The following is a 27,218-nucleotide window of genomic DNA, read 5'->3' on the forward strand; positions in this document are numbered from 1 at the left end:
TTAAAATCTTCTACATGCTTTATTGGACTTTCAAAGAGTCTTATGAAATAACACAGAAAACCCCATTTGAGGGTGTCCAGGGGGTACAAGGCAGTCTGCAGCCTAGCACCCTCCTAAGACCAGCCCCAGGTGCACCCACCCCAGGCCCAAAATAGGATCCCAGGATAAAGGCATGGCAGGGAGTGGGGCAGAGGGAAAATACCTTTACAGCCATAGCAAAAACAGGTAAGGGATTGAGTTGTCTAGAGGGTGGGAAGGGTGGGGGGAAGTGGTCACACAGCCGCCTTCACCTATACCATCTTCCTTAGCCATGCCTTCCCCAAACTGGTTGTGTCCTTTTCGAGCCTCTGGCCAAGGCTACAAAGTAACATGAAAATGGGATCTAACAAGGGGAATATGCAGCATAGGCACTTGGGAAATTCAGATTACGTTTCTTCCTTTTAACCTGTTTGTCTTTTGGTTCAAAAAATGACAGCATCCTTGCCCAACAACTCCAGGGCTCCATAAGAGCCCTGTATCATGGCTGTGGCTCTCCTGGCCAGGGGAGCCACTTGTCCTGAGCCCCAGGAGTATTGATGCTTGGGGAGCTTTGGGGCAGCACCTCTTAGAGACAAACCCTCCTGCAGTGTGGGGGAGCAGGGGTAAGAGGGAGGCAGGTGTGGGTGGGAGAAGAGAGAAAAAGTGACTGCCTTATAACCTACAGTTCTGGCATCCACTCTTGCTCCAATGAACAGAGGCCTCTTCCAACCCATCCCCAAGCCTAGCCTCTCTTTAAAAGTCTCTGGTGGGTTGTTCTCTGAGAATTGGTTTCACTCCCCCATGGACCCCTGGAGGCCTGAGAGATCTAGGATGAGGCTCCTTCTGACCCACAACAATACCAAAGAACAAACTCCAAAGATTAGGCCCTAGCCCCAGTCTGGAGCAAACAGAACCACTGTGAGTGGGGTGGAACGGATCTGAGGCACACATGTCAGAAGTTACTCATCCTATCTTCCCTGCAACTGCTAGGGGAAGTTGGGGAGTGGTGGGAGGGAGGAGCCTGAAAGCAAGAGACAGAAACAAGAAACCAAACCTCAAAACTGGGACAGCAGAGACAGAAGCTGAACCCCAGAGGTGGAGCTGGGAGCTGAGGGAACAGCAACTAAGACATGCACTGAAGTGGAGAGGAAGTGACAGCAGCAGCCCATGGTTGGGAGGGAGGCAGGGCGGGCAGGCCATGGTGGTCAGTTAATAAATAATAATGAAGGACCCAAGAATGAGGGGGCAGGTATGTACAGTGCCCAGACCCCTGGACCAGCCCTTCCCATGCCCCACTCTTGGGGCCAGTTATCTTGAAGGAAGGGAGGGAAGGAGAGGCAGAAGACCCAGGGAAGGACAAGCTGTCCCTTTACTGCCACCCCCATCCTGCCTACTTCTTAAGAGGCTTCTTAAAGATTTTTAGGGGAAACTTCTTCCGGCCTGGGCTGGAGTCTGTCTCCTCGCCAATAGAGCCATTATCCTCCTCAGCCACAGCCTTCTTGCCAGCCAGGTGGGGAATGCGTGTGTTTCGGCTGGCTTGCAGGGCTCGGCTGTCCCCAACTGGAGATGGCGTGTCTGGGTCTGGGGAACTGGGGCTGTGAGAATGGGAAGAATCCAAATGTGGAGAGCCACCAGGTGGGGCTGAGGGGCTCAGCTCCATCAGGCTGTGGGCCTTGTCCAGCCCATGGTTCAGCGCCAGTAATGCCTTCTTGGCCAGGGCAGGGCTGTCAGGCAGTTTCTCCACCAGAGACCCTGGGTGGACCCCCTCGATCAGCCGGTGGCTGCCATTGGAAGTCATGGCATTGAGAGCCTCGTCTGCGGCACGGCTCATCTGAGGAGGTTTGGGGGCCACACGCTGGCGGTCACTCATGTGGAGGGAGGACTCCGAATCGGAATGGGTCAAATCCCTGCAAGACATGGGGCAGAGAGGAAGAAAGGGACATATATTGGATGAGGTGATGGGGGAAAGGTGAAGAGGAGAGAGGGACAACACGAGAAGACAAGGACAGGGTAGGAAAATGGGGATAAAGCAGCAGGAGAGAGAAATAGGATGAATAGGAAGGTGGGACGGAGAGAGCAAAGAGGAATAGACAGAAGTTGAGCAGCCATAAGTATAGGATAAGAGAGGAGGCAGGAGGAGGGAATGAGGATAGATTGGAAAAGAGACAGGAAAAGGATAGTAGAATTGTAGAGGAAGAAAAGCAAAAGGATAAGCAGGTAGAAGGGCCAAGAGAGACAAGAAAGGGAAAAGTGATAGGGAGGGAAGAAACAGACAAGAAACAAAAACAAATGTCATCATACCATCATCTGTCTGGCAAATGGTTTTCCAATACCTGGGCCCCACCAGTGGTGAATGCTCTGGCTCTGAACTGGTGCAACCATAGCCTTAAATTCCACAGGCATCCTCCTCAATAAAATCTCTGCCTTCTCATAGCTGGCTGTATTTCCTGGGACTCAATCTTAAGCTAACACAGAACCTACAGACTGCTCCGAGTCACCATTTTCCATGCCTTCCTCCCCCACTTTCTCCTGTCACACCTTAGGATATTATCGAGTCTGGGTCAGGCCCCAAGGAACAGGGCACATGCAGTCAGTGGACCTGACCCAGGCTGGAGATGAGAACGTTAGAACAGCCTTGCAAACAATCCTTCACCCACCCCAAAAGGCCAGGATGCTGCCTCTTCTAACCATCTCACAGGATTCAAAGGAGGTCATAGATAGGTATTGCAGAGTTCAAACCAAAGTCTGTGGTGCGGCAGGAAGGGTGGGGTCTCTTTCAGAACTCTGCTGACGGAGAATGTAGGGAGGCATAGAAAGACAGGATGTTGGCCTTTAAAGAGCAATGGTTCAGAAGAGGTCTGGACTCCTGTGTGATCTTAGACAAGTCATCTAAACTTGCTAGTCCTTAACTTTGGCCCAATGAAGATAATACCAATTCAATTTATCTTACAAGACTGTTTGGAGGATCAAATATGCTGGCAAAGCACTTGGAAATGTAGAAATTATTGTGGGAATGAAGATGATGAGGCCTGCCAAGCTGAAAGGCCTATGTAAGGGCCGGTCGCAAGAGGCTTCTTTGCAAGGCTGAGTTATGGAGACATGCCACCACACACTGGACATGCACACACACAGGCTAGTCTAGGAACTTGAGACCCTTTAAGGAGCTGGTGGTTGCTAAGACCATGAATCAATTCCAGATGCCACTCTTCCTGCTCTACAGACAAAAAGGTAGATATGGAGGTGCTCTCTCCGCCAATCCTGAATCCTCCTTCTGCCTTCCTAGAGGCCTGAGAACCTCAGCAAAAGCAGAAGAGAGAGCTAAGGGAAATGTTTAAACATCTGCTAGCCAAAGGGTAAGAGTCATGAGTGGAAAAGGAGACCACCATAGGACCTAGAAAGAAAGAGGCTGAGGGTCAGAAGTTAGGAAGGGTACCAGGCCCCTGAAACAGGCAAAAGCAGGAGGTTGGCTCATAGCTATTGTAGATTTAATTCTCAGTAGGAAGCAAATAACTAAGTAGCCATCCCATGGGCCAGTACCTTCCTGGACTCAGCAGGCAGCAGAGAACAATTCCAACTCAGCTTCCATTCTACAAATACGGTTTTAGCCACATATTCTAGTATTTACAAATACTCAGTCTCATATTTGGTTTCATATATCTGACACTGTCCTTGCTTCTGAACTTGTCCTTGTTTCTCTAAGCCCCAGATGATCCTCTCCATATCTTGCCTTCTCCAAACACTATTATAAACCAATGAGCAAGGTGCCAATGAAGTTCTGGGAAGCAATCACGCTGAGAAAAAGGGTCCTCTAAGCTGAGGAAGTGAAGATTCTGGGATCCTACCCTCTCTAACACCAAGGAGGAGAAATCAGGAGGTTAGGGCCCTCCCAGCCTCACTTCTCCTGGACCAGACCCCTATTTCATCTTGATTCCTATCCATCTTTTTATTTATTTATTTATTGACAGGGTCTCGCTCTGTTGCCCAGGCTGGAGTGCAATGGCGCGATCTCGGCTCACTGCAGCCTTGACCTCCCAGGCTCAAGTGATCCTCCTATGTAGCTGGGACCACAGGCATGTGCCACCATGCCCAACTAAATTTTTGGATTTTTTTTGTAGAGACAGGGTCTCACTTTGTTTCCCAGGCTGGTCTCAAACTCCTGGGCTTAAGCAGTCCTCCCCTCTCGGCCTCCCAGAGTGCTAGGATTACAGGTGTGAGCCACTGCACCCAGCCTGATTCCTGTCCTTCTATGCCTCCCTCATCAACTAAAAGTTGGGACTGCCAAAGCAAGATAAGAACCTTGGAGGAAGCCTAGGGAGATATAGGAGGGAAAAGGCCCAGTGAGGCAGGCTCACCTTCCCTCCCTGAATCACTGAGAACAATCAGGCCAGAGGTCCCTCCCCAAAGGCTGGGCTGCCTCGGACTCCCATCCCAAGCTACTGACCTTACTAGAGAGCCTGCTTGCCTTTAGAGATGATCCTCTGGTGCATGGTGCAAAAGAAAATTAAGTAGTGAACAGGCCAGGTGGATACAGGTACCTCTCCGCCCTTCCTCCCCACTGCCCTCAGCTTAAACCTTGGAGCATGGAATTCACAGCATCCCCTAGTGTCCCCAACCCAATTTGATCCTCTCCATCTGTATTAGAAGGAGCAGTCTCCCTTCCTAGGCTTTTGGATGAAAATGAGAATGAGAATGGATATGAGTGGCTCTGCTGAGTAATAATCCTAGTAAGGGCAATCCCTTTGTGCAAGAGAAAGGAACAGCCCTCAAGCATAACTATCCAGAGATTTAAGGGGTAGAGCTGAATAAATGGGTATCCAGAGTGAGATAGAACTAAAAAAAAGCAACAGAGTAAGCAGACTGCAGCCCAGAGGCCAGGACTGGGCTGTGGTCACCATTTCAGAGATGAGAAGTACTCCCAGAGGGGAAGGACTTTCTGAAGGTCTCCTAAGCTTGTTCCAGGCAAGGTCAAGGCTACTACCTCTGATCCTAGGCTACCATCTTGGGTATTAGCAAGAAAAGTCTCTGCAGCTGTCAGACAAAGCTGTGGAAGAAAAACCTTTCACCAATTATTTTTCTAGTACGCTTTTTGAGACCTTGTGAAAAGACAAAAATATCCAACGGAGTATTCTGGAATGGAAAGCCAAGTTCTAATCTGTGCTCTGCTCTCAACTAGCTGTGAGACCTGGAGGGAATTACTTACCCTTTTAGAACCTTAACTTACTATTCTTAAAATGTGTGTTTTAATTCCTGCCCCACCTATAAACTCTTCTTGTCCAAAACCCCAAAACCTATGTCCCCTATCTTGGTTCCCGAATTCCATGAAGGATGCTATGTCCATTCAGTCACTCAAGCTATAAACCTGAGTGTCATACTAGATCCTCCCTTTCCTTCACCACTGTAGCCAGTTACCAAATTTATCATGTTCTTTTTTTTTTTTTTTTTTTTTTTCTGTCGCCCAGGCTGGAGTGCAGTGGCGCAATCTCGGCTCACTGCAAGCTCCGCCTCCCGGGTTCACGCCACTCTCCTGCCTCAGCCTCTCCGAGTAGCTGGGACTACAGGCGCCCGCCACAACGCCCGGCTAATTTTTTGTATTTTTAGTAGAGACAGGGTTTCACCGTGGTCTCGATCTCCTGACCTCGTGATCCGCCCACCTCGGCCTCCCAAAGTGCTGGGATTACAAGCGTGAGCCACCGCGCCCGGTCATGTCTTTTTATCCCAAGGCCTCATTACCTCCCCTAGTGGTCTACTGGAATGTTTTCCAAATTCCTGTAGTATTCCGCTTCCTTCCTTCACACAGCCACTGTTATTTCTAAAATGTTATTTCTAAAATGCAAATGTGACTGATTCACTTTCTCTTAGAAACTCTTTTGTAGTTCTCCATCTCCTGACAGGTAAAGGCCAAAACCCTTCCCTTTCAGAGCCTTCATCATTCTAGCCTCACCTGTTTCTCCTTCCCACCAACACATATCCAGTGTTCTAACCACAAATATATCGTATTCTCTGGAATCTCCACGTCTCTGCACACAGTGTTTTCTCTGCCTAGAATACTCTTTCTCTTTCCCTTCACACAGGATGTTAGCACAAATTCATCTCTTTGGTGAAGCATTCCACCCAGGTACACACTGTTAGTCACTCCTTCCTCAACACCCCCATAGCACTTAATAAATTTTTCCATAATTATTTATGTATCTCTCTCAGACAAGATTATAGTTCTTGATGGCTGGGATTATGTCTTATCACCAGTGAACCCCTATGCCCAGCAGAGCCTGGCACAGAGTAGGCATTAGTAAATGTTTGTTGAAGGAGTAAAGGAAGTGAGGGCCCAAGTGAGATAATTAATGTGAAAGTGCATAGTTTAGGCAAAAGTGCTATAGGGTCATGAGGGAAGAAAGTCGTTACTCATTTTTAGAGTCAGCAAACCCCAAACACAGAAGGGGAGAAAGTAGGCTGACCTTAAAAAGGAATCCCAGAGCTGGGAACAAACAGGATAAGAAGATTCCCCACTGCACACACCCCCAGAGTTGATCAAGCAGCAGCTGGCAGGCAGAAACCAAGGTAAAAGCAGCAGAAAGGGACGGAAGGGAAGAAAGAAAAGAGAGACAGCTGATACCCCAAGCTCTCTGAATGCCCAGGCATCACAGCGGTGCTGTCAGAAGGGGGTGTGTCAGGGTAGGGCTCCATCTGGAGGAAATAGGAAGTGCTGTGGTGGTAATAAACAGGGTGGACATGGACGGTGGTGAAGGTGGTGGTGGTGGTGGTGGTGGTAGTTGTGATGGTGGTGATGGAAGAGGAGCAAGAAGCAGCAGCAGAGGCAGATGGAGAGCTGGTCCCGTAGCCTTCAGAACTGAAAGACTGTCCAGATGAAAGGCTGCGCATTCGCCGCAGAGATACCCGGCTTGTCAAGAAGTGGCCAGCCTCGCCCTCTACCAACCTCTGAGATCCCAGGCCATGCTGTGGCTCCGTCAGGCGCTGCCGAACACTGCTCTGCAGGCTAGGGGCTGCAAGGAGAATAAAGAAAGTGTCAGGAGGGGCCAGCCCACTTTGGGCTGGCAGGTAAGGAGGTGCCCATGAATAAATGCTTGCTGGAGACCACCCTGCGCCTCGATTGCCAATTTGGAGAATGGGGCACCTCCTCCCAGAAACCTCCCACCAGGGGTCCTAAAAGGATGGGAAATTGAAGATGAGGTGCCCAGGTCAGTTTTAGTGGCAATTCCAATAGAAGGAGGCCTATGGGAAATATCACTATAAAGGGAAGTGGCAAGGCAGTTAGTGGGTAGACACAAGCAAGGAAGGGTAGGATAGGGGCTTGGGACAAGGTCCGGGAGAGCGCTAAGAACCAGCCTTTTCAGAAAGCCAACCTCAGGAAATAATTCACAGCATAGACAAGGACTTATACATAAACATGTTCATCATTATTAATAATTGAATCAGAAGTAAACATAATCATTTACTTTTTATTAATAGCTGTATGAAAGTAAACATAAAGAATGAACAATGGGAAAGTGATAATATGTCCAGTTTCTGGGAGACTATAGAGCTATTAAAAATGATGCTTATAAAAAGACTTGAAGAAAATGGAAAAATGCTTATTAAAATGTTCAGAGGGGAAAAAGGATACAGAATTATATGTACTAGCCTTGAGCTTTGGAATACCAAACACTAGAGTTTGAAACCAGGACTTTAACTGCTAGCTGTGACCTTGAGCAGCTGACTTCCCCATTTTAATTCCTAATTTCTAAAATCCTGCAGGGTTCTTCTGAGACTTCACAATAATGTCTTTAAGGCACCTGAAACAGGTCATGGCACTCAATAAGTGGTAGTGGCTATCATTATCTTAACCACATAAAAAATTTCACAGACAAAAGGGTGATAGAGAAGGTGCTCAAATATGGTGGGACTATGGATGCTTTTTATGCTAATGTTCACTCTTTTTCACTTTCCAATAAGCACATAAACAACAAAGAACCAGCTCTTGGATCAGGCTGCAAATCGGGGTCCTGGAGATAATGGCCACTATGCCCAGTGAAGGGATACATGGGCACCAAGTAACTTAGGAATATGCTAGTGCATTCCCTCTTGGGCTCACTCCCAACTAAAAGAGAGTGCAGACCTTTATTCTTTCTCCTCTACCCTGATAGATAAGCTTCCCTGCATTCTCCCTAAAGATGAGAGAAAGGGCCAGGTTACAAGGGTGAGAGAAGCCTTGGAAGGGCCACCAGGGAGACAGCATAGTTCCATAGTGATGGAGAGTTCAGGAGGTAGGGCTTCTATGCTGGTAGCTTTCAAGGTATGAAAGAGAGGCTGAAGAGGATGAGGAAGTCTGGAATAGGGAGGGGAAGGGGGAGAAAGAAGGGGGAAACTGGGAAGAAAAGGGAGAAACAAGAAAAAGAGAAAAGAAAGAGGTGATTTTTCCTTCCCTCTTTTCCTCCCAGCCCAGCTGGAAGAAGGGCTACCAGGTTATCTGCATAGCTGGGCTAAAGGGAGAAGCCTAAGCCTTCCATTACCATGGGTGTTCTCTATCCAGCTCTTGCCAAGCAAGCTGATTCTTCTCACCCCCGAACCCCTCCCTGTAGTTAGTAGGGACAGTGCTGAGGGGATAGAGGGAGCAGGCAGGGGCGTGAAGCAGGCAGGAGAAGGGACCCATGGGGTAGGAGTGTTGATTTAGTCCCCAAAGTCGGAAAAACAAAATGCCCCAAAGGGGCTCCTCAAACCGGGGTATTTCCAGAGGGACTGATCATCCGAGCCGGCGGATGTAGAGCAGAGAGAGCGGTCACTGAACCTACGCCCCATCAGCCAGGCAGCATCTAGGGTCAACAGCCAGGCCAAAAGGAGAAGAGAATCTGATTTATGGAGGGCTTGGGCCTGCCATCAATGTAATAAAGGAAGGGCTGGGGGCAGGGATTGGGTAGCTCGGAGCTAATTAAGGTCCCTCCCAGCCTGGAGAACACAGAAGCCTTCAGATCAACAAGTCAGGATCAAGCTCTGCCTGTCAGTGATCCTGTCCTTGTTAAGCCTTTGATTAAAGGCCTAACGAGTTATCAGATTAGAAGAACAAAGAGGCTTGGCCAGGGGCAAGGTATTATTGATAAAATTACAAATAAATTCTGTCTCGAGTGGGAATCCAGCCTGATTAAAGAATCTGAAAGTAAGCCCCTAACCCAGCCCCGGCCTTCTGCCTTCCCCCTGTACTGGCAGAATATGGGCCTAGGACAATAGCTTTACCATAAGGGCTATTCTACTTACTTAAAATAGCTTCTGATCCAAAGAAAAATTCAACTGTGGGCCAGTAAGGGAAAACTCCCGTCATTCACTGAAGAATTCCAGTGTTGTTCCTTTTGGCTCTGCTCTACTCAACTCTCATCACTTGCAGGGGAGAAAAGGGAAAGGGAAGACCCAGGACAGAGGAAGAGGGGGTGGGATCCAAGAGTCCAGGTGGAAAGCCAGACATGCTTGTGCAGGAGATCCCTCCTGGGCAAGAATGCCTTTCCAGCTTAGAGGATTTAGGACTATATCACTTTAAGGGACTATTTCTTTATAGGGCCTCTCACAAAAAGACAAAGAGAAACACCATCCCATTCATCTACTTTAGCAATAAGAATAAGGAAAAAATCAAAATAAATAAGTTCAATAAACAGTCATAATAAACGCCATTTTTACGTTGAAATTCACTAAAGGACATATTTTTTATAAAGGTAGATAGAGTGGTAGTTAGGGACAATAAAGTGAAAAAGAATGAAGGGAGACACACTTAGCACAATAGACCCAAAGGTGCACACAGAGCATACAACAAGGAAGGAACACCAAAAGGACAATTATAAAGAAATAACCTGAGCAAATTGTGCTTTATTGACCAAGGTCATGAGTTGAACTATCTTCCTGGGTATCTGCCCCATCTGCTGTTTAAGCACAACAGAGGACACAGACTTCTCAACCTGTGCATCAAAGGCTCCTTCCTTCATCCCCCCAAAGAGGTCACCTACACTGCATGGACAAGGGAGACACAATCTCCTCATCCATGTCATCCACGTCGTCAGTCATGATGAAGTGGGCAGGGCTGGGGCGTGTACTGCCCATCCAGCTGGGGTCTATGTTGAGGGCAGCCACCAGTGAGTGGATGCCAGGGTTATTGACAATCTGGAAGCCACAGAGGATCTCGATCTGTTGCCAGCGGTGCAGGCGCTCCCGCAATGCTGCTGTCACCTCGCTCAGTGCTTGCCTGAAGACAAAGGAAAGAGAACTGCAGGCATGGACTTGGTGTAAGCCCCAATAGGAATGAAGCCTCTTCTCAGAGGAACAAGTTTTGAGAATATGTGTGAATAAAACACACAATAAACTCATAAACTTAAGAGCAAGGCGGGAGATAAATAAAGGCTGAGGCAGGAGACCAGAGCTGTCCCTCCACCAATGAGGAAATGGAATTGGTGTTGGAGGCCCTGTATGCCCTCAAATTCTGAGGATGATATGGACATTGCCAGAGTAGATAACTGGTGTTACTTACTTAGCTGTTAGAATTTTATGATCTACATCATCCAGGGAAGAGCTGTGGGCCACGTGGAAGGTGCCAAAGAGTGTGTTTCTCTTCTTTTTTATCTTCTCAGCCTGCAAAGATGAGGCCCCCAGCTCAAAAAGAGCAGGGATTCGAGATTGGAAGAAATGAGAAAGGCCTTCCTCTATGGCTGGGGCCCACTCCTCCTAGCACAACTTAGGCTGTACAAGGAAAGGGAAGAGAAAGAGGAAAAAGAGAAAGGCAGGCAAGGTAGAAGAAAAAGGAGGGGGACAAAATAGAGAAAGCAACGGGAGAAGCAAAGGGGTCCCTGAAAGCCCTTTTGCCCCAGGAGGACCTCTGTCCCCATGGCAGCCTGGGGCTGGCAGAGCTTTCCCTCTGCCTGCCTCCATTTGTTTCATCTTTCCCAGAAGACAGGCAGGAATGCCCCTACACCCTCATTCCCTCCTCCAGAAGCCTGAGGACACTGTCAGGAGCTGAACATTAGGAAAGAAACAGAACCCACCACCAGGATATCTCTTCACCCAATGGGAGGAACAGGGAGAGGGAGAGAAGAGGAAGATACGCAGGTAAAAAGGAGAAGGGCAAAAAGGAGAAAAGAGGACAATAGAAGGGCAGTTCTCACCCCCTCCTTGGCCACCAGCAGCTGCTTCTCAGCATTTTGCTTCTTGATGTTGTAATATTGCACCTCCACCTCATGTGTCAGCTGCAGCCACTTCTGAAGGGCCTCTGGAGCATACCATGAACTGTGTGATTCTAGCTCCTTCTCTGCTTTCCTCAAGGCTTCCCGAACCTGTGCAGCCAAAAGGATGTGAGTTCATTTACTGCTACTAAGACTCTCCAACACCTCTGTATGATGCTTCAGAACTCAGACTTATCTGCTTTACAACGCTCCCAGGAAGGAGAAAAGGTAAGGATTATTTTCCATATTTTATATAGAAGAAAGCAAGCTCAGAGAAGAAAATTAACCTACTCAAGGTCAACAGTGTCAACCAGAACCCAAATTGAGATGTTTCTGTTCCCAGGCGAAGGCATTCTTTTCTATCACATCAGCTTACTTTCCTGGTCATGCAGCAAGTTCCAGCAATCTTCCCTGATCTCTTCAGGAACAGGTCAGCTAGTGAATCATCTTCTTACCGAGAGTCAGGGTCTGTGCTTAGACTTCAAGACATCACAATGTGACAGGAAAAGCACTGGTCAGGAATCTGAAAATCTGGTTCTGGTCCCTGGTCTGTCGCTTAACTGGTTGTGTGACCGACCCTGTGCTTCCTAAACCAGCTCTTAATTCAGTGTGAGGAAGGACTTTCTCCCATGCAAATCCAAACTATCAGTGAAGGGGTGATCTCAGGAGAGAGTGAGTTCTCTGTCTGGGAGGTATGTGAAGAGCTCATGTCAGAGAGACCTGAAAAATGATTGGTACTTCAGAAGGGTATTGTCCTGAATGCTCTCCAAAGTCTCCTCTAGCCCAGAGACTGCGTCTATGATTCTCTCAGGGAGTAGAGCAAGTGGGCTTTGAAAAGAACTCTGTAAAAGGTGGGAAGATAATGAGCATGCCCACACCTAACACAGGCATTGCCAACAGAAGCCAAGACATGAGAGGACCAATATATAAGTAGAAATAACTGACTTCTCTGCAGGGAGCACACAATGAGGCAGTCACAGAGCACTAAAGTGTAAAAGACTTGAAAGTACATACAGACATTATGTACACCGAGTTTCTTGCTGTCTCATCCAAGCTACCAGCATAAGTGATCTCCAATTCTCCTACCTGAACAGAATCCCAGAGAAGACACATTGAAAGCAGTCTTATTATCCCCAGCTTCAGCCAATGAGGTAAACATCCCATAGCAAGCCTGAGGTCCTCTCCACAGCTAAGATAGGCCAGGAGGGCCTCAGCTAGGGACAGAACACCTTTATTCCTTTAAGAGGCAATGAGAGTGCCAATCTTCACTTGGTTTCTGTTCTCTGAAAAAAAAAACTAAAAATAGCCCATTCCTGGTTTTGTAGCTTCTAAATGAAGACTAGATACCTTAGAGACTAATATACGAAGTCTGAAAATTTATGATCAAGTTCTATATTAAAAGCAGTTTAAGGAATGGGATAAGCTAAGAAGGGAAGAATGGATGAAGAAGAGAAAAAAAGAGAGCAAATAGAAGCATGATAGTCAGGGAGGCATACAAAGGGGCTGGCCTACAAGGCTGAAAAACTGTTGGGAGCTGGACGCAGTGGCTCATGCCTGTAATCCCAGTAGTTTGGAAGGCCAAAGCTGGAGGATCATTTGAGCCCAGGAGTTCGAGAGCAGCCTGAGCAACACAGCGAGACCTCATCTTACAAAAAATTGTAAAACTAGCCAGATGGGGTGGTGTGCACCTGTGGTCCCAGCTACTCAGGAGGCTGAGGTGGGAGGATTGCTTGAGTCCAGGAGGTCAAGACTGCAGTGAGCCAAGATCGTGCTACCACACTCCAGCCTGGGCAATAGAGTGAGACACTGTCTCAAAAAAAAAAAAAAAAAAGCTGTTTGGTTAATGAGAGAAATAACTACAAAATAAGGAATGGGGGAGATGGAAGACAGACAGATAAAGACATATCATGCCATGCACAGTAATAAATGCCTGATGGGAAGACAACAGATGGGCAAGTCAGAGTTCTTGTCCTTTTATTTTATGGCTGTGGTTCTCAACCTTGTCACATACTGTAAACACATGGGGAACTTTTTTACTTTATTTTATTTTGAGACAGGGTCTCATTGTGTCGCCCAGGCTGGAGTGCAGTGGTGCAGTCTCAGCTCACTGCAACCTCTGCCTCCCGGGCTCAAGTGATCCTCCCTCCTCAGCCTCCCGAGTAGCTTTGGGACCACAGGCGTGCACCACCATGCCCAGCTAATTTTTGTATTTATTTATTTTTTTTTATTATTATTATTTTTGGTAGAGATGGGGTTTTGCCATGTTGCCCAGGCTGGTTTCAAACTCCTGGGCTCAAGCGATCTGCCTGCCCTTTGCCTCCCAAAGTGTAAGGATTACAGGCGTGAGCTACCATGCCTGGCCAGGAACTTAAAAAAACACAGATATCTGGGTCCCAACCTGGAGATACTGATTTCATTTATCTGGGGTGTTTGCCTGGGCATTAAAATAGGCTCTCCAAGTCATTCTAATATGCAGCCAAAGTTAATAAACACTTATCTATATGTTTTAAATAAAATGTTATCACCTGACTTCCACTTCCCAGTAGGATATGGTAGGTCATGGGAGAAAAACAATTCTGATCCAACACAACATCTGGAAAAAGCTGTATGCATTTTATGAAAATTGTGTTTTCAAAATGGTTTCTATTTTGAAAAATTTAGAAAATATGTTATTTGTGTTAACATCTAAGGGGTTTGATACAGTTATTTTTATTTTTATTTTATTTTTTTTGAGATGGAGTCTTGCTCTGTCACCCAGGCTGGAGTGCAGTGATGTGATCTTGGCTCACTGCAACCTCTGCCTCCCAGGTTCAAGCGATTCTCCTGCCTCAGCCTCCCAAATAGCTGGGATTACAGGTGCCTGCTACCACACCTGGCTAATTCTTGTATTTTTAGTAGAGACGGGATTTCACTATGTTGGCCAGCCTGGTCTCTAACTCCTGACCTCAGGTGATCTGCACGCCTCAGCCTCCCAAAGTGCTGGGATTACAGACATGAGCCACTGTGCCCAGCCTGATATAGTTTTGGGTTTTTGTTGTTGTTGTTTTTGGTTTTTTTGTATTTTTTGTTTTTTTTTTTTTGAGACGGAGTCTTGCACTGTCACCCAGGCTGGAGTGTAGTGGCGCGATCTCTCGGCTCACTGCAAGCTCCGCCTCCCAGGTTCAAGCTATTCTCCTGCCTCAGCCTCCCGAGTAGCTGGGATTACAGACGCCTGCCACCACACCCGGCTAATTTCTTGTATTTTTAGTAGAGACGGAGTTTCACCGTGTTAGCCAGGATGATCTCGATCTCCTGACCTCATGATCTGCCCACTTCGGCCTCCCAAAGTGCTGGGATTACAGGCGTGAGCCACTGCGCCTGGCTATATAGTTATTTTAAATGAATTAATAAATATTTTTTAATTTTCTCAGTTTTAATTTCTAATAGGTTAAATATCAACAGTTTTACCCCCTATCAAAATGTTCTTTGAGGTCCTAAATACTTTTTAAGAGTAAAGGGTCCTGGCTGAGTGTGGTGGCTCACGCCTGTAATCCCAGCACTTTGGGAGGCTGAGGCGGGCGGATCACCTGAGGTCAGGAGTTCCAGACCAGCCTGACCAACATGGTGAAACCCCTTCTCTACTAAAAATACAAAAATTAGCCAGGTGTGGTGGCAGGCACCTGTAATCCCAGCTTCTCGGGAGGCTGAGGCAGGAGGAGAATTGCTTGAACCTGGGAGGCGGAGGTTGCAGTGAGCCGAGATCGTGCCATTGCACTCCAGCCTGGGCGACAAAAAAAAAAAAAAAAAAAAAAAAAAGTAAAGAGTCCTAAGAACAAAAAGTGTGAGAACCACTAGACTAGATAAACTAAAAGTCAGAGAGAAAAAAAAGCCTTTCTAAAATGATTTGTCAATTGCCAGTCATTTTCTTCCTGGGAGACATTGATGATTTTAGGTGAGAGCTGAAAATTGGGCTGGACCCGTGTAGAAGATCTCCACTGGGGCACAAAGAAAACAGCCTACGATGTGGCAGAACTGCATCTCTCACAGTCTTTCAGGGCTGAAGAGAAAGAAATCTATCAGCTTTCCATTTAAAAGTCAGGAAGGGACATACCTGAGAAACTGGGACAAATGAAGGCTACACCAAGTTTTACTAAAACTACAACCTAGTTCAAATGCAGCTCGATCTCTGATTGGCTTGAGGTGATCAGTTCCTTAATATACTTCACAAAAGAAAGGGGGAAAACTACCTGATGGAAGAGAAAATCATCTGGAGCCTCTATTTTTTTTTATACACACTGTCCAGCATGTAATAAAAATAAATTACTAGACATAAATGGCAAAAAATATGACTAATAATCAAGAGGAAAAATAAGCAGTCTCATAAATGATCCAGATGTAAGAATTATAAGACAAGGACTTTAAAATAATTATGATTGCTATGTTAAGAGAAATACAGGAAAAGATGGATACAATAGATAAAAGATAGAAATTCTGGACAGGGAACTAGAACCTGTAAAAGAGTAGAGTGGATATTCTAGAATTGAAAAATACATTGTCTGAGAGTAGGAACCCACTGGATGGGTTAAACAGCAGAATGCTTACAGTAGAATGCAGAATTAAAGAACTTAAAAGATAGATCAATAGAAAATAACCAAACCAAAGCACAGAGAGAAAAAAGAACAGAACTGAGCATAAGAGACATGTGGAATACAGTTAAAAGATCTAACATAAATATTAGATTCTCAGAAGGAGAGGAGAGAATGGAGCAGAAGTATATTTTAAGAGATATATAAGTGCTAAAAAGAATGTATATTCTAGACTTAGGCAGAGTGTTCTATATGTGTCAAGGAATTCAAATTTATTAACCATGTCTTTAAATTTTTTATATCCTTATGGATGCTGTTGGTGGCTTATTGAGAGAAGCATATTAAAATATCTAACTTTGATTATAAAATTTGTCGAGTATCATTTTAGTTCAGTCAATATTTGCTTTATATATTTTAGACTACATCATTAGATGTATCCAAATTAAGGGCTGTTATATATTGAATTCATCCACTTATCATTATGAAATATCTATTTTTGGGGTCTAGTAATACTTCTTGACCTAAAGTTTACTTTATATTAATGTAAATATTACATTTATATTAATATATAGCTACCCTTGCTTAATTTCACTTAGCAGTTGCTTTAGGTCAATACTTCATGACCTAAATCCTATTTTATATTAATATAAATATTATATCAATATATAGCTACTCCTGCTTCATTTTGCTGCTTTATTTTGTAACATATATCTTTTCTTATCCTTTCCCTTTAACCTTTTTTGTGTTCTTATATTTAAAGTGTGTCTCTTATAAACAGCATATAATTGAGTTTTGGCATTAATCCAATCTGATAATCTTTGACTTTTAACTGAATTGCTTAGTTGTTTTTTTATACAAACCAAGTCTCAACAAGTTTCAAAGGACTACACCCACACAGCATATGTTCTCTGACCATAGTGAAATTAAACTAGAAATCAGTAAAAGAAAGATAAGTTAAAAAGTCCTCACGTGTTTGAAAATCAAGCAATATACTAGATAACCATGCCCCAAAAAAGGAACCACAATAAAAATTAGAAAACTTTATGACCTGAATGATAATAAAAATATAAAATAGAGATTCCTGAATGATCACCTTACTTGGGGGGGAAAAAAAGATCCTTGACAGCCTACCTCATATCACATACAAAAGTTAATTTGAAATAATATCTCTAAATGTGAAAAGACAAACAATAAAAGTTCAGAAGAAAATTTAGGGAAATATCTTGGGGATAGGGAAGGATTTCTTAAACAAGAAACAAAAAGTAAAAAGCCTCAACTTTATTTTTTTTTTGAGATGGAGTCTCGCTCTGTCACCCAGGCTGGAGTGCAGTGGCACTATCTTGGCTCACTGCAACCTCCACCTCCCAGGCTCAAGCAATCCTCCTGCCTCAGCCTCCCAAGGAGCTGGGACTACAGGTATGTGCCACCACATCCAGTTAATTTTTGTATTTTTAGTACAGATGGGCTTTTGCCATGTTGGCCAGGCTGGTCTCGAACTTCTGACCTCAAGTAATCTGCCCACCTCAGCCTCCCAAAATGCTGCAATTACAGACATGAGCCACGGCGCCTGGCCGCATCAGTCATTTTTAAAAACTGATTAAATTACACTTCATTAAAATCAAGGGCTTCTGTTTATCAAAAGACAATATTAATAAAGCAAAAAAAGAAGTCAAGGCTGAGAGAAAATATTTTCTATATATATGTGTATTTATATTGACAAAAGACTAATATCCAAAATATATAAATAATGCTTACAAATCAATAAGAAAAAGACAGACAATCCAATTTTTAAAATGAGAAGAGATTCCCAAATCAAATGGCCAATAAATTTATAAAAAGGTGTTTAATAATATTAGGGAAATGAAAACTAAAATCACAAGATACTACTATATATTTACCAGAATGTTTAAAATTAAAATGCCTAAAAATACTGAGGTCATGGATCAACTAGAATTCTCTTACATTGTTGTGGCAGTATAGATTGGTACAATCATTTTGGAAAACTGTTTGACACTTTCTAATAAAGCTAAATACATGAATATTATATGTCCAACAGAAATGAGTGCTTATGCCCACCAAGAGACATATGCAAGAAGGTTCATAGCAATATTATTCATAAAAGTCAACAAAACTGCAGACAACCCAAATGTTTATCAACAGAAGAGTGGATAAATTATAGTATACTCATACAATAGATCATTACTCAGCAATGGAAATAAACCAACTATCACTACATGCAACTTTGATGACTCTCATAGACATAATGTTGACTGAAAGAAACAAAACACAAAAGAGTATATACTGCACCCATTAGCTCGTCATTTAGCATTAGGTATATCTCCTAATGCTGTCCCCGCCCCCCCCACCCCCCAAATCAACATGGCACATGGATACATATGTAACAAACCTGCACATTGTGCACATGTACCCTAAAACCTAAAGTATAATAAAAAAAATAATAATAATAAATAAATAAAAAAAACAAAAAACAAACAAACAAACAAACAAAAAGAGTATATACTGTATAATGCCATTTATATGAAGTTCAAAATTAGACAAAACTAATCTGGTTTACAAGTTGTGACAGTAGTTAACTTTTGGATGAAATATTAACTGGGGGAGCAAAAGTGAGTTTTCTGGGGTGCTGAGAAGGTTCTGTATCTTGATCTGGGTGGTAGTAACACAGATACATGCATATGCAAAAGCTTGCCAGCTGTATACTTATGATTTGTACACTTTATGTAAATACCTCAAAAAAGGAACAAAATAACTGTTATCACCTATTATCCACTGTTCTTTGAAAATCATAGTGACTATTTTTATAATTTTCTTTTTTTCTTTCTTTCTTTTTTTTTTTTTTGAGACAGAGATTCACTCTTGTCGCCCAGGCTGGAGAGCAATGGCACGATCTCAACTTACTGCAACCTCCACTTCCGGAATTCAGGCAATTCTCCTGCCTCAGCCTCCCAAGTAGCTGGGATTACAGGTGCCCACTGCCACACCCGGCTAATTTTTTTGTATTTTTAATAGAGATGGGCTTTCACCAAGTTGGCCAGGCTGATCTTGATCTCCTGACCTCAGGTGATCCACCCGCCTTGGCCTCCCAAAGTGCTAGAATTACAGGCATGAGCTACTGTGCCTGGCCCATAGTGACTATTTTTTACAACTTGAACTCTTATTGTTGGTAAGAGTCCAGTGACTCTAGAACATAGTCTTTGGATCATATTTCAAATTCCTCACACATGAAACTTTCCAGCCAGACCCTGGGCCCCTGCCCTTTACCCACCCATCAAGGTGTCCAGGAATTTGTGGACTCTCCTACCTGCTCCAACTCCTCCTCAGCATATTTTTGGCGGCTCCGCTCATTCTCAGTACCCTCCCGCAGCTCCTTCAGCCGCTGGGCTTCCTGCTTAGCAAGGTTGATCTCATCGCGCAGCTTCTTCTCCAGATGGACCTTCTCCACCTCCACTGTACGGTGCTCCTCCTGGGCCTTGTGCAGCCTGGGGGGCAATGCAGGGAGCTGGAGGAGGCCAGGCAAGGGGGTGCCAGCCAACATGCCATGAGTCATGGCATCAAAGAGGAAAATGACAGCTCCAACTCTCAGCATATATTCTCCCTGCTCTGCTGTGTATCTGGCTCTGAGCTAGCTCAAGGCCCATAGAAATCACAGTCATTACCTAATTCACACATTGACCATCATTTTGCTGCCAGTAATCAAGGCTGCAAAGCCAGGCTCTCAGGCATCTGAATCCCTCCTCAAAACTATCTCATACTAAAATCATAACAAGTACCAGTTTACAAGGTATTTCCCATTTGTCCTCCCAGCAGATAATGATATATTGGTATCATTATCAGCCTGGGACAGGCAGATACAGAGTCTTAGAGAGGGAAAGCAACTTGCAGGAAGAACTGAGGCTAGAAGTCCAATCTGTGTGACTTCAAATGCCACAATTATTCCTTTTATGTAGTGGTATCTAGAAAGTTCAATGAACGTAGAATACCCTGCAAGCTTGACAAAAAGATCCATGGAAAACATAATGGCTGAGAAATGACTGGGGTGGTAGCAGAGGGGTGGATTAAGGAAGATGAGGAAGGAACTATTGAGCTAGACCTCTTGGACTCCTGAGCTTCTGTTCCCAGAAGCACAAAACAAATTAAATTTACGCCAAAGGACTCAGGAGAGACACCCTGCTGCCCGCAGGCCCTGACTTCCTTTCCTAAGTATCTTCCTTAGTGGATAAGATCTCAAGGGCATGAGTTATAATGTAAGTCTACCCTTGCACCGTCACACACATTCCCTCAGTTCACCGACAAAACCTTCCATCCAACTAAACAAGCCTTCTCCCTTCCTCACTTCTTTCCTCCACACGGCTATCTATGTTAATACACTCATTCATTCATCTATTCATTCACCAAGTTCTTTCAAGTGCCTACTAAGTGCTAAGCCCTAAATACATGGCGATAAATCAGAAAGCTGTCCCTGCCACTGAGGAGCTCATGATTTGCTCCAACAAAGACAAATAAACAGATAATGTATACAGTGTGACAAATTCTATAATAAAAAGATACATATATATAAGATATATATATATATGTAAGATCCTGGGTCCGCCCAAAAGATGGAGTAATCAGCTCTGCCTGAAAGGAGTCAGGGAAAGAAAGGGAGACTTGGGCTACACCCAGAACAAAGACTGAGAGTTTGCTAATCCCTTTGGAAGAGAAAACGGACTTTACTGTCTGGTCTTCCTTTCTAAGTAAAAACCACCAGCTTACCAGGGGACCAGATTAGGAAGGAGAAAGGATGGTGAAGAAGAGATAAGATATATAGCTTAGACTTGAGGTATAGAAAAGAAAGGATAGACTACAGAACAAGAAGGACCCCTAGAGAACACTGACCACTGAGATAATTAAGTAGATGGAACAGATGAAACAAACAGAACTCAATCTGTAAAAAAAAAAAACTCTAGATCCAGAGCTATCAGTGGCAGAGACTTCAAGATATCGTGGAACAAGCAAGGAGGTAAGAGGAGGAAATGTTAGGCTGCAAGCTTCCCACAAATTGTAATCTGCCTAATTTGTCCCTGAAGAGAAAGGGAGTTGAACCCCCTGAAAATGAACACCAGATGGCGATATATGCATAGGTAAAGACAAATCAGAGGCGCCATTTCCTGCCATCTCCTTCCCTTGCTGAATATCCTCCTTTACTGTACTCTTCCATGACCCAACTGTATAAAGTTACACCATTAAGGATTCACTTCTTCACTGAAATACTGTCCTTTATGAAAGCAGCCTCTTGAGAAAAGCCAATACTATGATATGTCTGTCCTTTACAATAGCGAGCTCCTTTAAAGTAGAATCAAGACTGACCCCCTTTCATAGTTCCAATAAGGTCTGTTAGAGATGGAGATCAATAATTATTGTTGGGTGCAGAAATGAGCAAATAAGTATACAATTAAGCACTGCCCCACTCCAAGGCAACAACAATTAGCATTGCAATTAGTCCTGGCTCTAAGCAGTTGTGTGACTATGAGCAAGTTTTGCCTGTTTTGGGAATCAAAATTTCTGCCTGCCTCAAATAATTATCTTGAAACTCAATGAAATCCTAACTGGACTGTACATGTAGAATTATATTTGTTCACATAAACTATCAGGAACTCTGTAATAAAGCTCTGTGAAAGCTGGCATTGCAGGTCTGTTAATACAAGGAGGAACAAGGTGGCATGTGGGCTCTGGACACTCAGAGGAGGATATATGTGTGCATGTGTGCAAGCCTATCTCTAGGGGGAAAAGGGGAGGGGTGTCTTTGTCTCTTTCTAAGTGCCACAGTGGTCATTTAGCTCTGGAAGCTTTAGGGAGCAGGGAGTGCTGGGAGCTTAGTTTTATCCCCAAACTTGGAATGTCTCCTGCCTAGATTCTTTTGCCTTTGGAATGGAAACAGTACATGTTTTTCAAACAAATGAGGTATGGGGACTGCTCAGACAGCAGCAGTTAGCTCCTAATTGGCAAAGGGCCCAAGAACAAGGGGCCCAGCAAAGTAGCCAGGAATCAGCTTAGAGATCAGACCCCTCTTGCTCCCTGAAGCCCAGCCCATGGAAATAAATCCAATAAGGCTGCTACCTCAGTAAAGGCAACACCCTGGAGTGTCAAAATTCCTAGTTCACTACTTACTGATATATGACCCTGAGCAAAGCACTTACCCTCTCTGAGCCTTCATTTCCTCAACTCTAATAGTACCTACTTCAAAGGGCCATAGTGATTAAAAGCAATAATGCATGTAAGTATTTAACAATACCTGGCTCACAAGAAGTCTTTTCCCCACCCCTCCAAATTAAATAGTGTTTACCATTTAAAAATGACACAATGGCTGGGCACAGTGGCTCAGGCCTGTAATCCCAGCACTTTGGGAGGCTGAGGTAGACCTCTTGAGTCCAGGAGTTCAGGAAAAGCCTGGGCAACACAGCAAGACCCCTGTCTCTACAAAAAATTAAAAAAATTAGCCGGGCATGGTGGCATGCACCCAGCTACACAGGAGGCTGAAGCAGGAGGATCTCTTGAGCCCCGGGGGTGGAGGCTGCAAGTGAGCCATGTTCATGCTATTGAACTTCAGCCTGGGCAAAAGAGCAAGACCCAGAGTCAAAATAATAATAATAATAATAATAATAATAAATAGAAATAAATGAAAAGACAAGACTTCATTTCCTTTTACATGAATTCCTGCAAAGACTTCCCAACTAGAGTCCCTAGGCTTCCAGAATCATTTTCTAAAAGACAGTCCTAGGCCGGGCGCGGTGGCTCACGCTTGTAATCCCAGCACTTTGGGAGGCCGAGGCGGGCGGATCACGAGGTCAGGAGATCGAGACCACGGTGAAACCCCGTCTCTACTAAAAATACAAAAAATTAGCTGGGCGTGGTGGCGGGCACCTGTAGTCCCAGCTGCTCGGAGAGGCTGAGGCAAGAGAATAGCGTGAACCCGGGAGGCGGAGGTTGCAGTGAGCCAAGATTGCGCCACTGCACTCCAGCCTGGGCGACAGAGCGAGACTCCATCTCAAAAATAAAAATAAAAATAAAAATAAATAAATAAATAAAAGTCCTGAATAGACCTCTCCTCTTCTCGAAAACAAAACAACCAAAAAAACCTGATTTGACTCTCTATTGCCTTCTGCATCCTACTAACTTCCCCACATGCATCTTAAGGTTCCAGGGATCTGGCCCCACCCTATATACTCAACTTTAACACCCAGGACCTCCCCACCCATCTTTAAAGGCCACCTTCTCAGAGTCCCACATCCACTCATCCACCTCTTTGTCTTTCTAGACATTAGCGTTCTTATCCTCTAAGCTGAGTCTGGAACTAAGTCTGCATTAAGTGTGCTCTCACTGCTGCTTCTTGTGGATATGTAAGTTTTGTTTCCTCAGGACCAGTGAATTTCTTATAACTGCCATCACAGAACTGGTTCCTAGATGTCAGGAAATACACAGGCTGACTGACTGACTGATGGGCACTTTCTTTTCACAGTTAAATCTTCTGCCATAGTTTTGAAGTCACATTTTATTTTAACAGAATCCCAGACCATCTGAGTTGGAAGTGTTCTCCTAGGAGAGTTTAGCATTCTCCTAGGTCAATCCCTTCATATTATCAATGAGGAAATAAGTCCTGGAAGGGAAAGAAATTTATCCAAAGTCATACAGCAAGTCATGTTTATGAGATTTAGACTTATAAGAAAGAACTAAGGACAGTAAGAAGGAAGGTTTGTGAGGTTTCTTTGGGGAACGGTAAAGAACAGTTCATTACATCTATTTATATGCTAGGAGAGGCAGTCCAGAGACAGGCAGAATGAAGAATGACCCCATAACAAGCAAGGGGAAGCTCAAGACCTCTGGCAGCTACACATTTCTCCCTCTGAAGCTAAGAGGCAAAACAGACAGAAACAAGCTTCTCCCCAGGAGGAATAACTGCCCAGGGCAATTGGAATATCAGCAACCTAAACTTGCAATGCAGTTTTGGAAGGATGACGCAGCCTGAGCTGCCATGTTGACAAGGTCTCAGGGGCCAAGTGGCTCACACCCAGGTGGAAATAGGAGGTTCCCAAGAACTGGCAGGGCCTTACCTTTCCTGAAGGGGCAGGCCTTACCTTTCCTGAAGGTCATGCAGACTCTGCTCAGCTCGGTGTAACCCCTCCAAGTCCTTCATCATCTTCTTCATGTGCTCCTTGGAGTAACGGTTCTGGATATAGGCAAACCAGCAGCCGCCCACACCAATAACGATAGACACCACCAGCATGAAGTCCTTGAGGTGATTATGGCGAGTCACTGCCAGAGAGGGGAGGGCATGGTGAGTTAGGGTGCCCACTGCACACTTAGCCTTGCAGACTCCACTGCATCCCTCCTCTATGAAGCCTTCTATAACAGATACACTCTCCCACTGAGAAGGAATTAGTTTCTCTTCTTAGATACACACTTGCCATACACTATTATAGTAAGCTCTATGTCTATCTCTCTGCTAGCCAAGGCTTTGTTTTGAAATGAGAGGCCTTACAGCAATATAGGATGCTTATTAAATCACACTTTCTTAAGATACAGTGAAGAGGAGAGAACTAGTGCCTTCTCAATATACCCCAGCCATCTCTGGGCTGGATGAGTCCATATGCCCAGATGTAGTGGCTTCTGTCATATAGGGTAAGCAATTCTAAAGTTCCACAGTAGGTAAATGGAGATGACTGGTATAAAGGATATAAAGCAATGTCACCAGAAGCCTCAGTTCTGGCTGTAGGACTGAAGTCACTGTAGGAACTAGGTCTCCTGGACTACCAGGCCATTCTTGGCACAGATCAGGGAAAGGTCCAGAAGTCTCAATCTATGGAGAACATTTCTAGGCTGCTGTGAAATCCAGAGACTTTAGAACAGGATAGCATCAATAAATTGATATGGATGAGACATTACACCTACCAGAAACTGAGGAGCAGAGCTATTTCCAGAGAACATCTGGTAGCAGTTCAGTGAACCATGAGGGCCCCAGCCACTAGCTGGGGTTCAAAGAATGCCCATTGTCCAGAGCAACATTTAAATGTTAAACAAGAAATGACACCAAAAGATAAAAAGCAAAAGCCACATCCTAAAAACTTAGCCAATCAGGAGAGAGCCATTTCTGGAACTAACATTGTTCCTGGTATACCAGATCTGGGCTCTGTGCCATAGCACAAAAGACTTGAAAGGGGCACTATAAGAAGGAGACGGCTACTCCTGCATCCTCTGTCTAGGTTGTGCTGTGGGCTCAGAGGAGCCCTGGATGTGGAGGTCAGAGAAAGAAGGGAAAAAGGGAGTTATGCCAGGGCTAATGACCTTCTGTGCACAGCAAGTTGCCCTTAGACAGCGGAGGAGGAGGTAGGACTGGCATGATCCTTGGACATAGTAAGGACATGGGGCTGGTGGAAATCCAAAAGGACCCAGGTAGAGCCACCAAGTTAAGGGAGGGTCAAGACAGCAGAAAAAGAAACCATATGATATTGATGCCCATAGTTTGACAAAAAGAGTTACCATCATAGCTCCTCATAGAAAGGCCGAGCAGCAGAACATGGGGATGAGATGGGATCAAAGACAGATTAATACATCCTATTTCCACCCAAGGGAGGGGAGTTACTAGGTCAGGGTGGTGGCCATGTCCTTCATATGTTTATTCCAGGCTCTCTGAAAGAAAATTGAGGGTCCTCTAGTGGCCATCCCCTAGCCTCCAGGCAGGCTACAAGTCTAGCCATACGTAAGCCCTCACTCTCCTGTCTTTCAGGTTCCAAGAGGAGCTATTTCTGCAGCACAGTGAGTTGCCTTTCTTCCTGGAACACACCTGCCTCCTCCAGAGCCACTACCAGAGCCTGGGGTATTCTTTGTCTCCCCTGTTTGTTAAGGACTTTTAATCTTGGTTTCCTAGGGTCTCTCAACTTCAATATCCCCTTTATATTCTTACCAAAAGTCAAAGGTATCCTTGTTCAAACCAGACTCCATACAATGAGCACTTCCAATACTTCAAATACTTAAGGTGGGTACGCAGATTAAGCCTAGTTATTTCATTTGGTTTCTTATTCTACCTTATCCAGTTCGATTTGGAACCAGATCTATTATTTTGCCCAGCTTCATATTCTCATCCAAGTCATGAATAAGAATACTGAATAACCAAGGCCAAGGATAAGATCTAACAGTCACTCCCTCCCTCTAAGGTAATACTGTTCCACCTATCAGTACCACTGGATTCTTTCAACTAGTTTTGACTCCACTTAAGTATACAAATATCCATCCTATCCAACCCTCTGCCTTGTCAAATGTATAGATAAAGTCTGGAAATACTACCTGCCACATCCATGAGCTACCAAGCTTGACAGAAAGAAGATGATTCTAACATGGTTGATTTACTCTTTAAGGTTCCTAGTGATCATCACTTGCCTATATATGCCAGTGCACAGCATAACATCAACCAGCATACAGAAGTCACTCAATAAATCTTGGAAGGATTGATTCCTTACTGATAAGCTTCAAGTATGATAATATCTCCCTTCCCTTAATCCATATAAGAAAGGAAGGGAAATAGAGAAAATATAAAACATATCAGGCATTTATATTCATCGTCTCTTATCCTCATGACTACTACATAAGATAGGTTATTGGTATTCCCATTCTGTAGACCAAGAAACTGAGGCTCTGTAAGGGACACTAACTTGCTAGAGCGGGTTTAAATCCAGATTTGCCCAACTACATTGTCTTTCTGCTACACCAAACTTTCTCACTATAACTTTCATATTCACGCAGCAAATATTGTTTCTGTTTTGTTACAGGCAAACATCTCTTACAATGGAGATGTCTATATGGCCCTGATCTAGCTCAAGCTAGACTCTTGGAACTCTTGACTCTAAAAGTACCAAGGCCTGAGTTTTCCCCCACACAATATCCTGGAAGCTGATAGTGGCATTGCCATCAGGGCAGTGAATACCCAAAGGCCAAATAACCAGGCCTTAAGATTAAACACAAGGGTCCATGTAGAGAAATTCTTGTGCTACCAAGGGAGGCATCCCACACTATGTGTTAGGAAGCCTGGTTCTATGCTTGCCTCTGCCCCAATTTGTTATATAATTCGCTTCCCCTATCTAGACCTCAGCTTCCTCAGCTGTAAAATGCATTAGAGTTACTACAGAGATAGAATGTGTGGTTACTAACGAGATCGAATGTGTAGGTGTAAATGACAGCACTTTGAGGTGTCTTGGAAATATTCAGATGGACATGCCAGGAGATAAGTAAGAATGTAGATGTGGAGTTTGAGAAAGAAGAAGGAGCTGAAGCAGTAGATGTAAGAATTGTCAGGTCCCTCCCACAGAGCCCTGGGCTGTACCCCACACCACTAAGTGAGTCTATGAATCATTGTGTAGAAAAAGAGGAGAAAATAGGCAAATCAAGAGTCTAATCTATG

At 44.4% G+C, this 27,218-nt stretch overlaps 1 protein-coding gene across 8 annotated transcripts in view; it reads right to left on the reverse strand.

Moving 5' to 3' along the window:
• The window catches only part of STIM1 (stromal interaction molecule 1), a 230,750-nt gene continuing 203,532 nt past the window's right edge, over positions 1-27,218 (reverse strand). For 2 of the 8 annotated variants that reach the window (XM_058446939.1, XM_032166813.2), the window contains 8 exons: positions 23,902-24,079; positions 19,092-19,269; positions 11,148-11,315; positions 10,517-10,617; positions 9,999-10,234; positions 8,730-8,822; positions 6,950-7,016; positions 1-1,925 (listed from right to left, as the gene is read on the reverse strand). In XM_058446939.1, the coding sequence (XP_058302922.1) occupies positions 1,409-1,925; positions 6,950-7,016; positions 8,730-8,822; positions 9,999-10,234; positions 10,517-10,617; positions 11,148-11,315; positions 19,092-19,269; positions 23,902-24,079 (1,538 nt within the window). In that variant the 3' untranslated portion in view covers positions 1-1,408. Of the gene's footprint in view, positions 1,926-2,675; positions 2,803-4,459; positions 4,497-6,949; positions 7,017-8,729; positions 8,823-9,998; positions 10,235-10,516; positions 10,618-11,147; positions 11,316-19,091; positions 19,270-23,901; positions 24,080-27,218 lie in introns of all 8 variants that reach the window. The other 6 variants (XM_058446940.1, XM_032166814.2, XR_009215732.1 and 3 more) reach the window with 5 other exon arrangements.

The sequence above is a fragment of the Hylobates moloch genome, unplaced genomic scaffold, assembly GCF_009828535.3.
Source record: "Hylobates moloch isolate HMO894 unplaced genomic scaffold, HMol_V3 SCAFFOLD_11, whole genome shotgun sequence".
NCBI lineage: Eukaryota > Metazoa > Chordata > Mammalia > Primates > Hylobatidae > Hylobates > Hylobates moloch.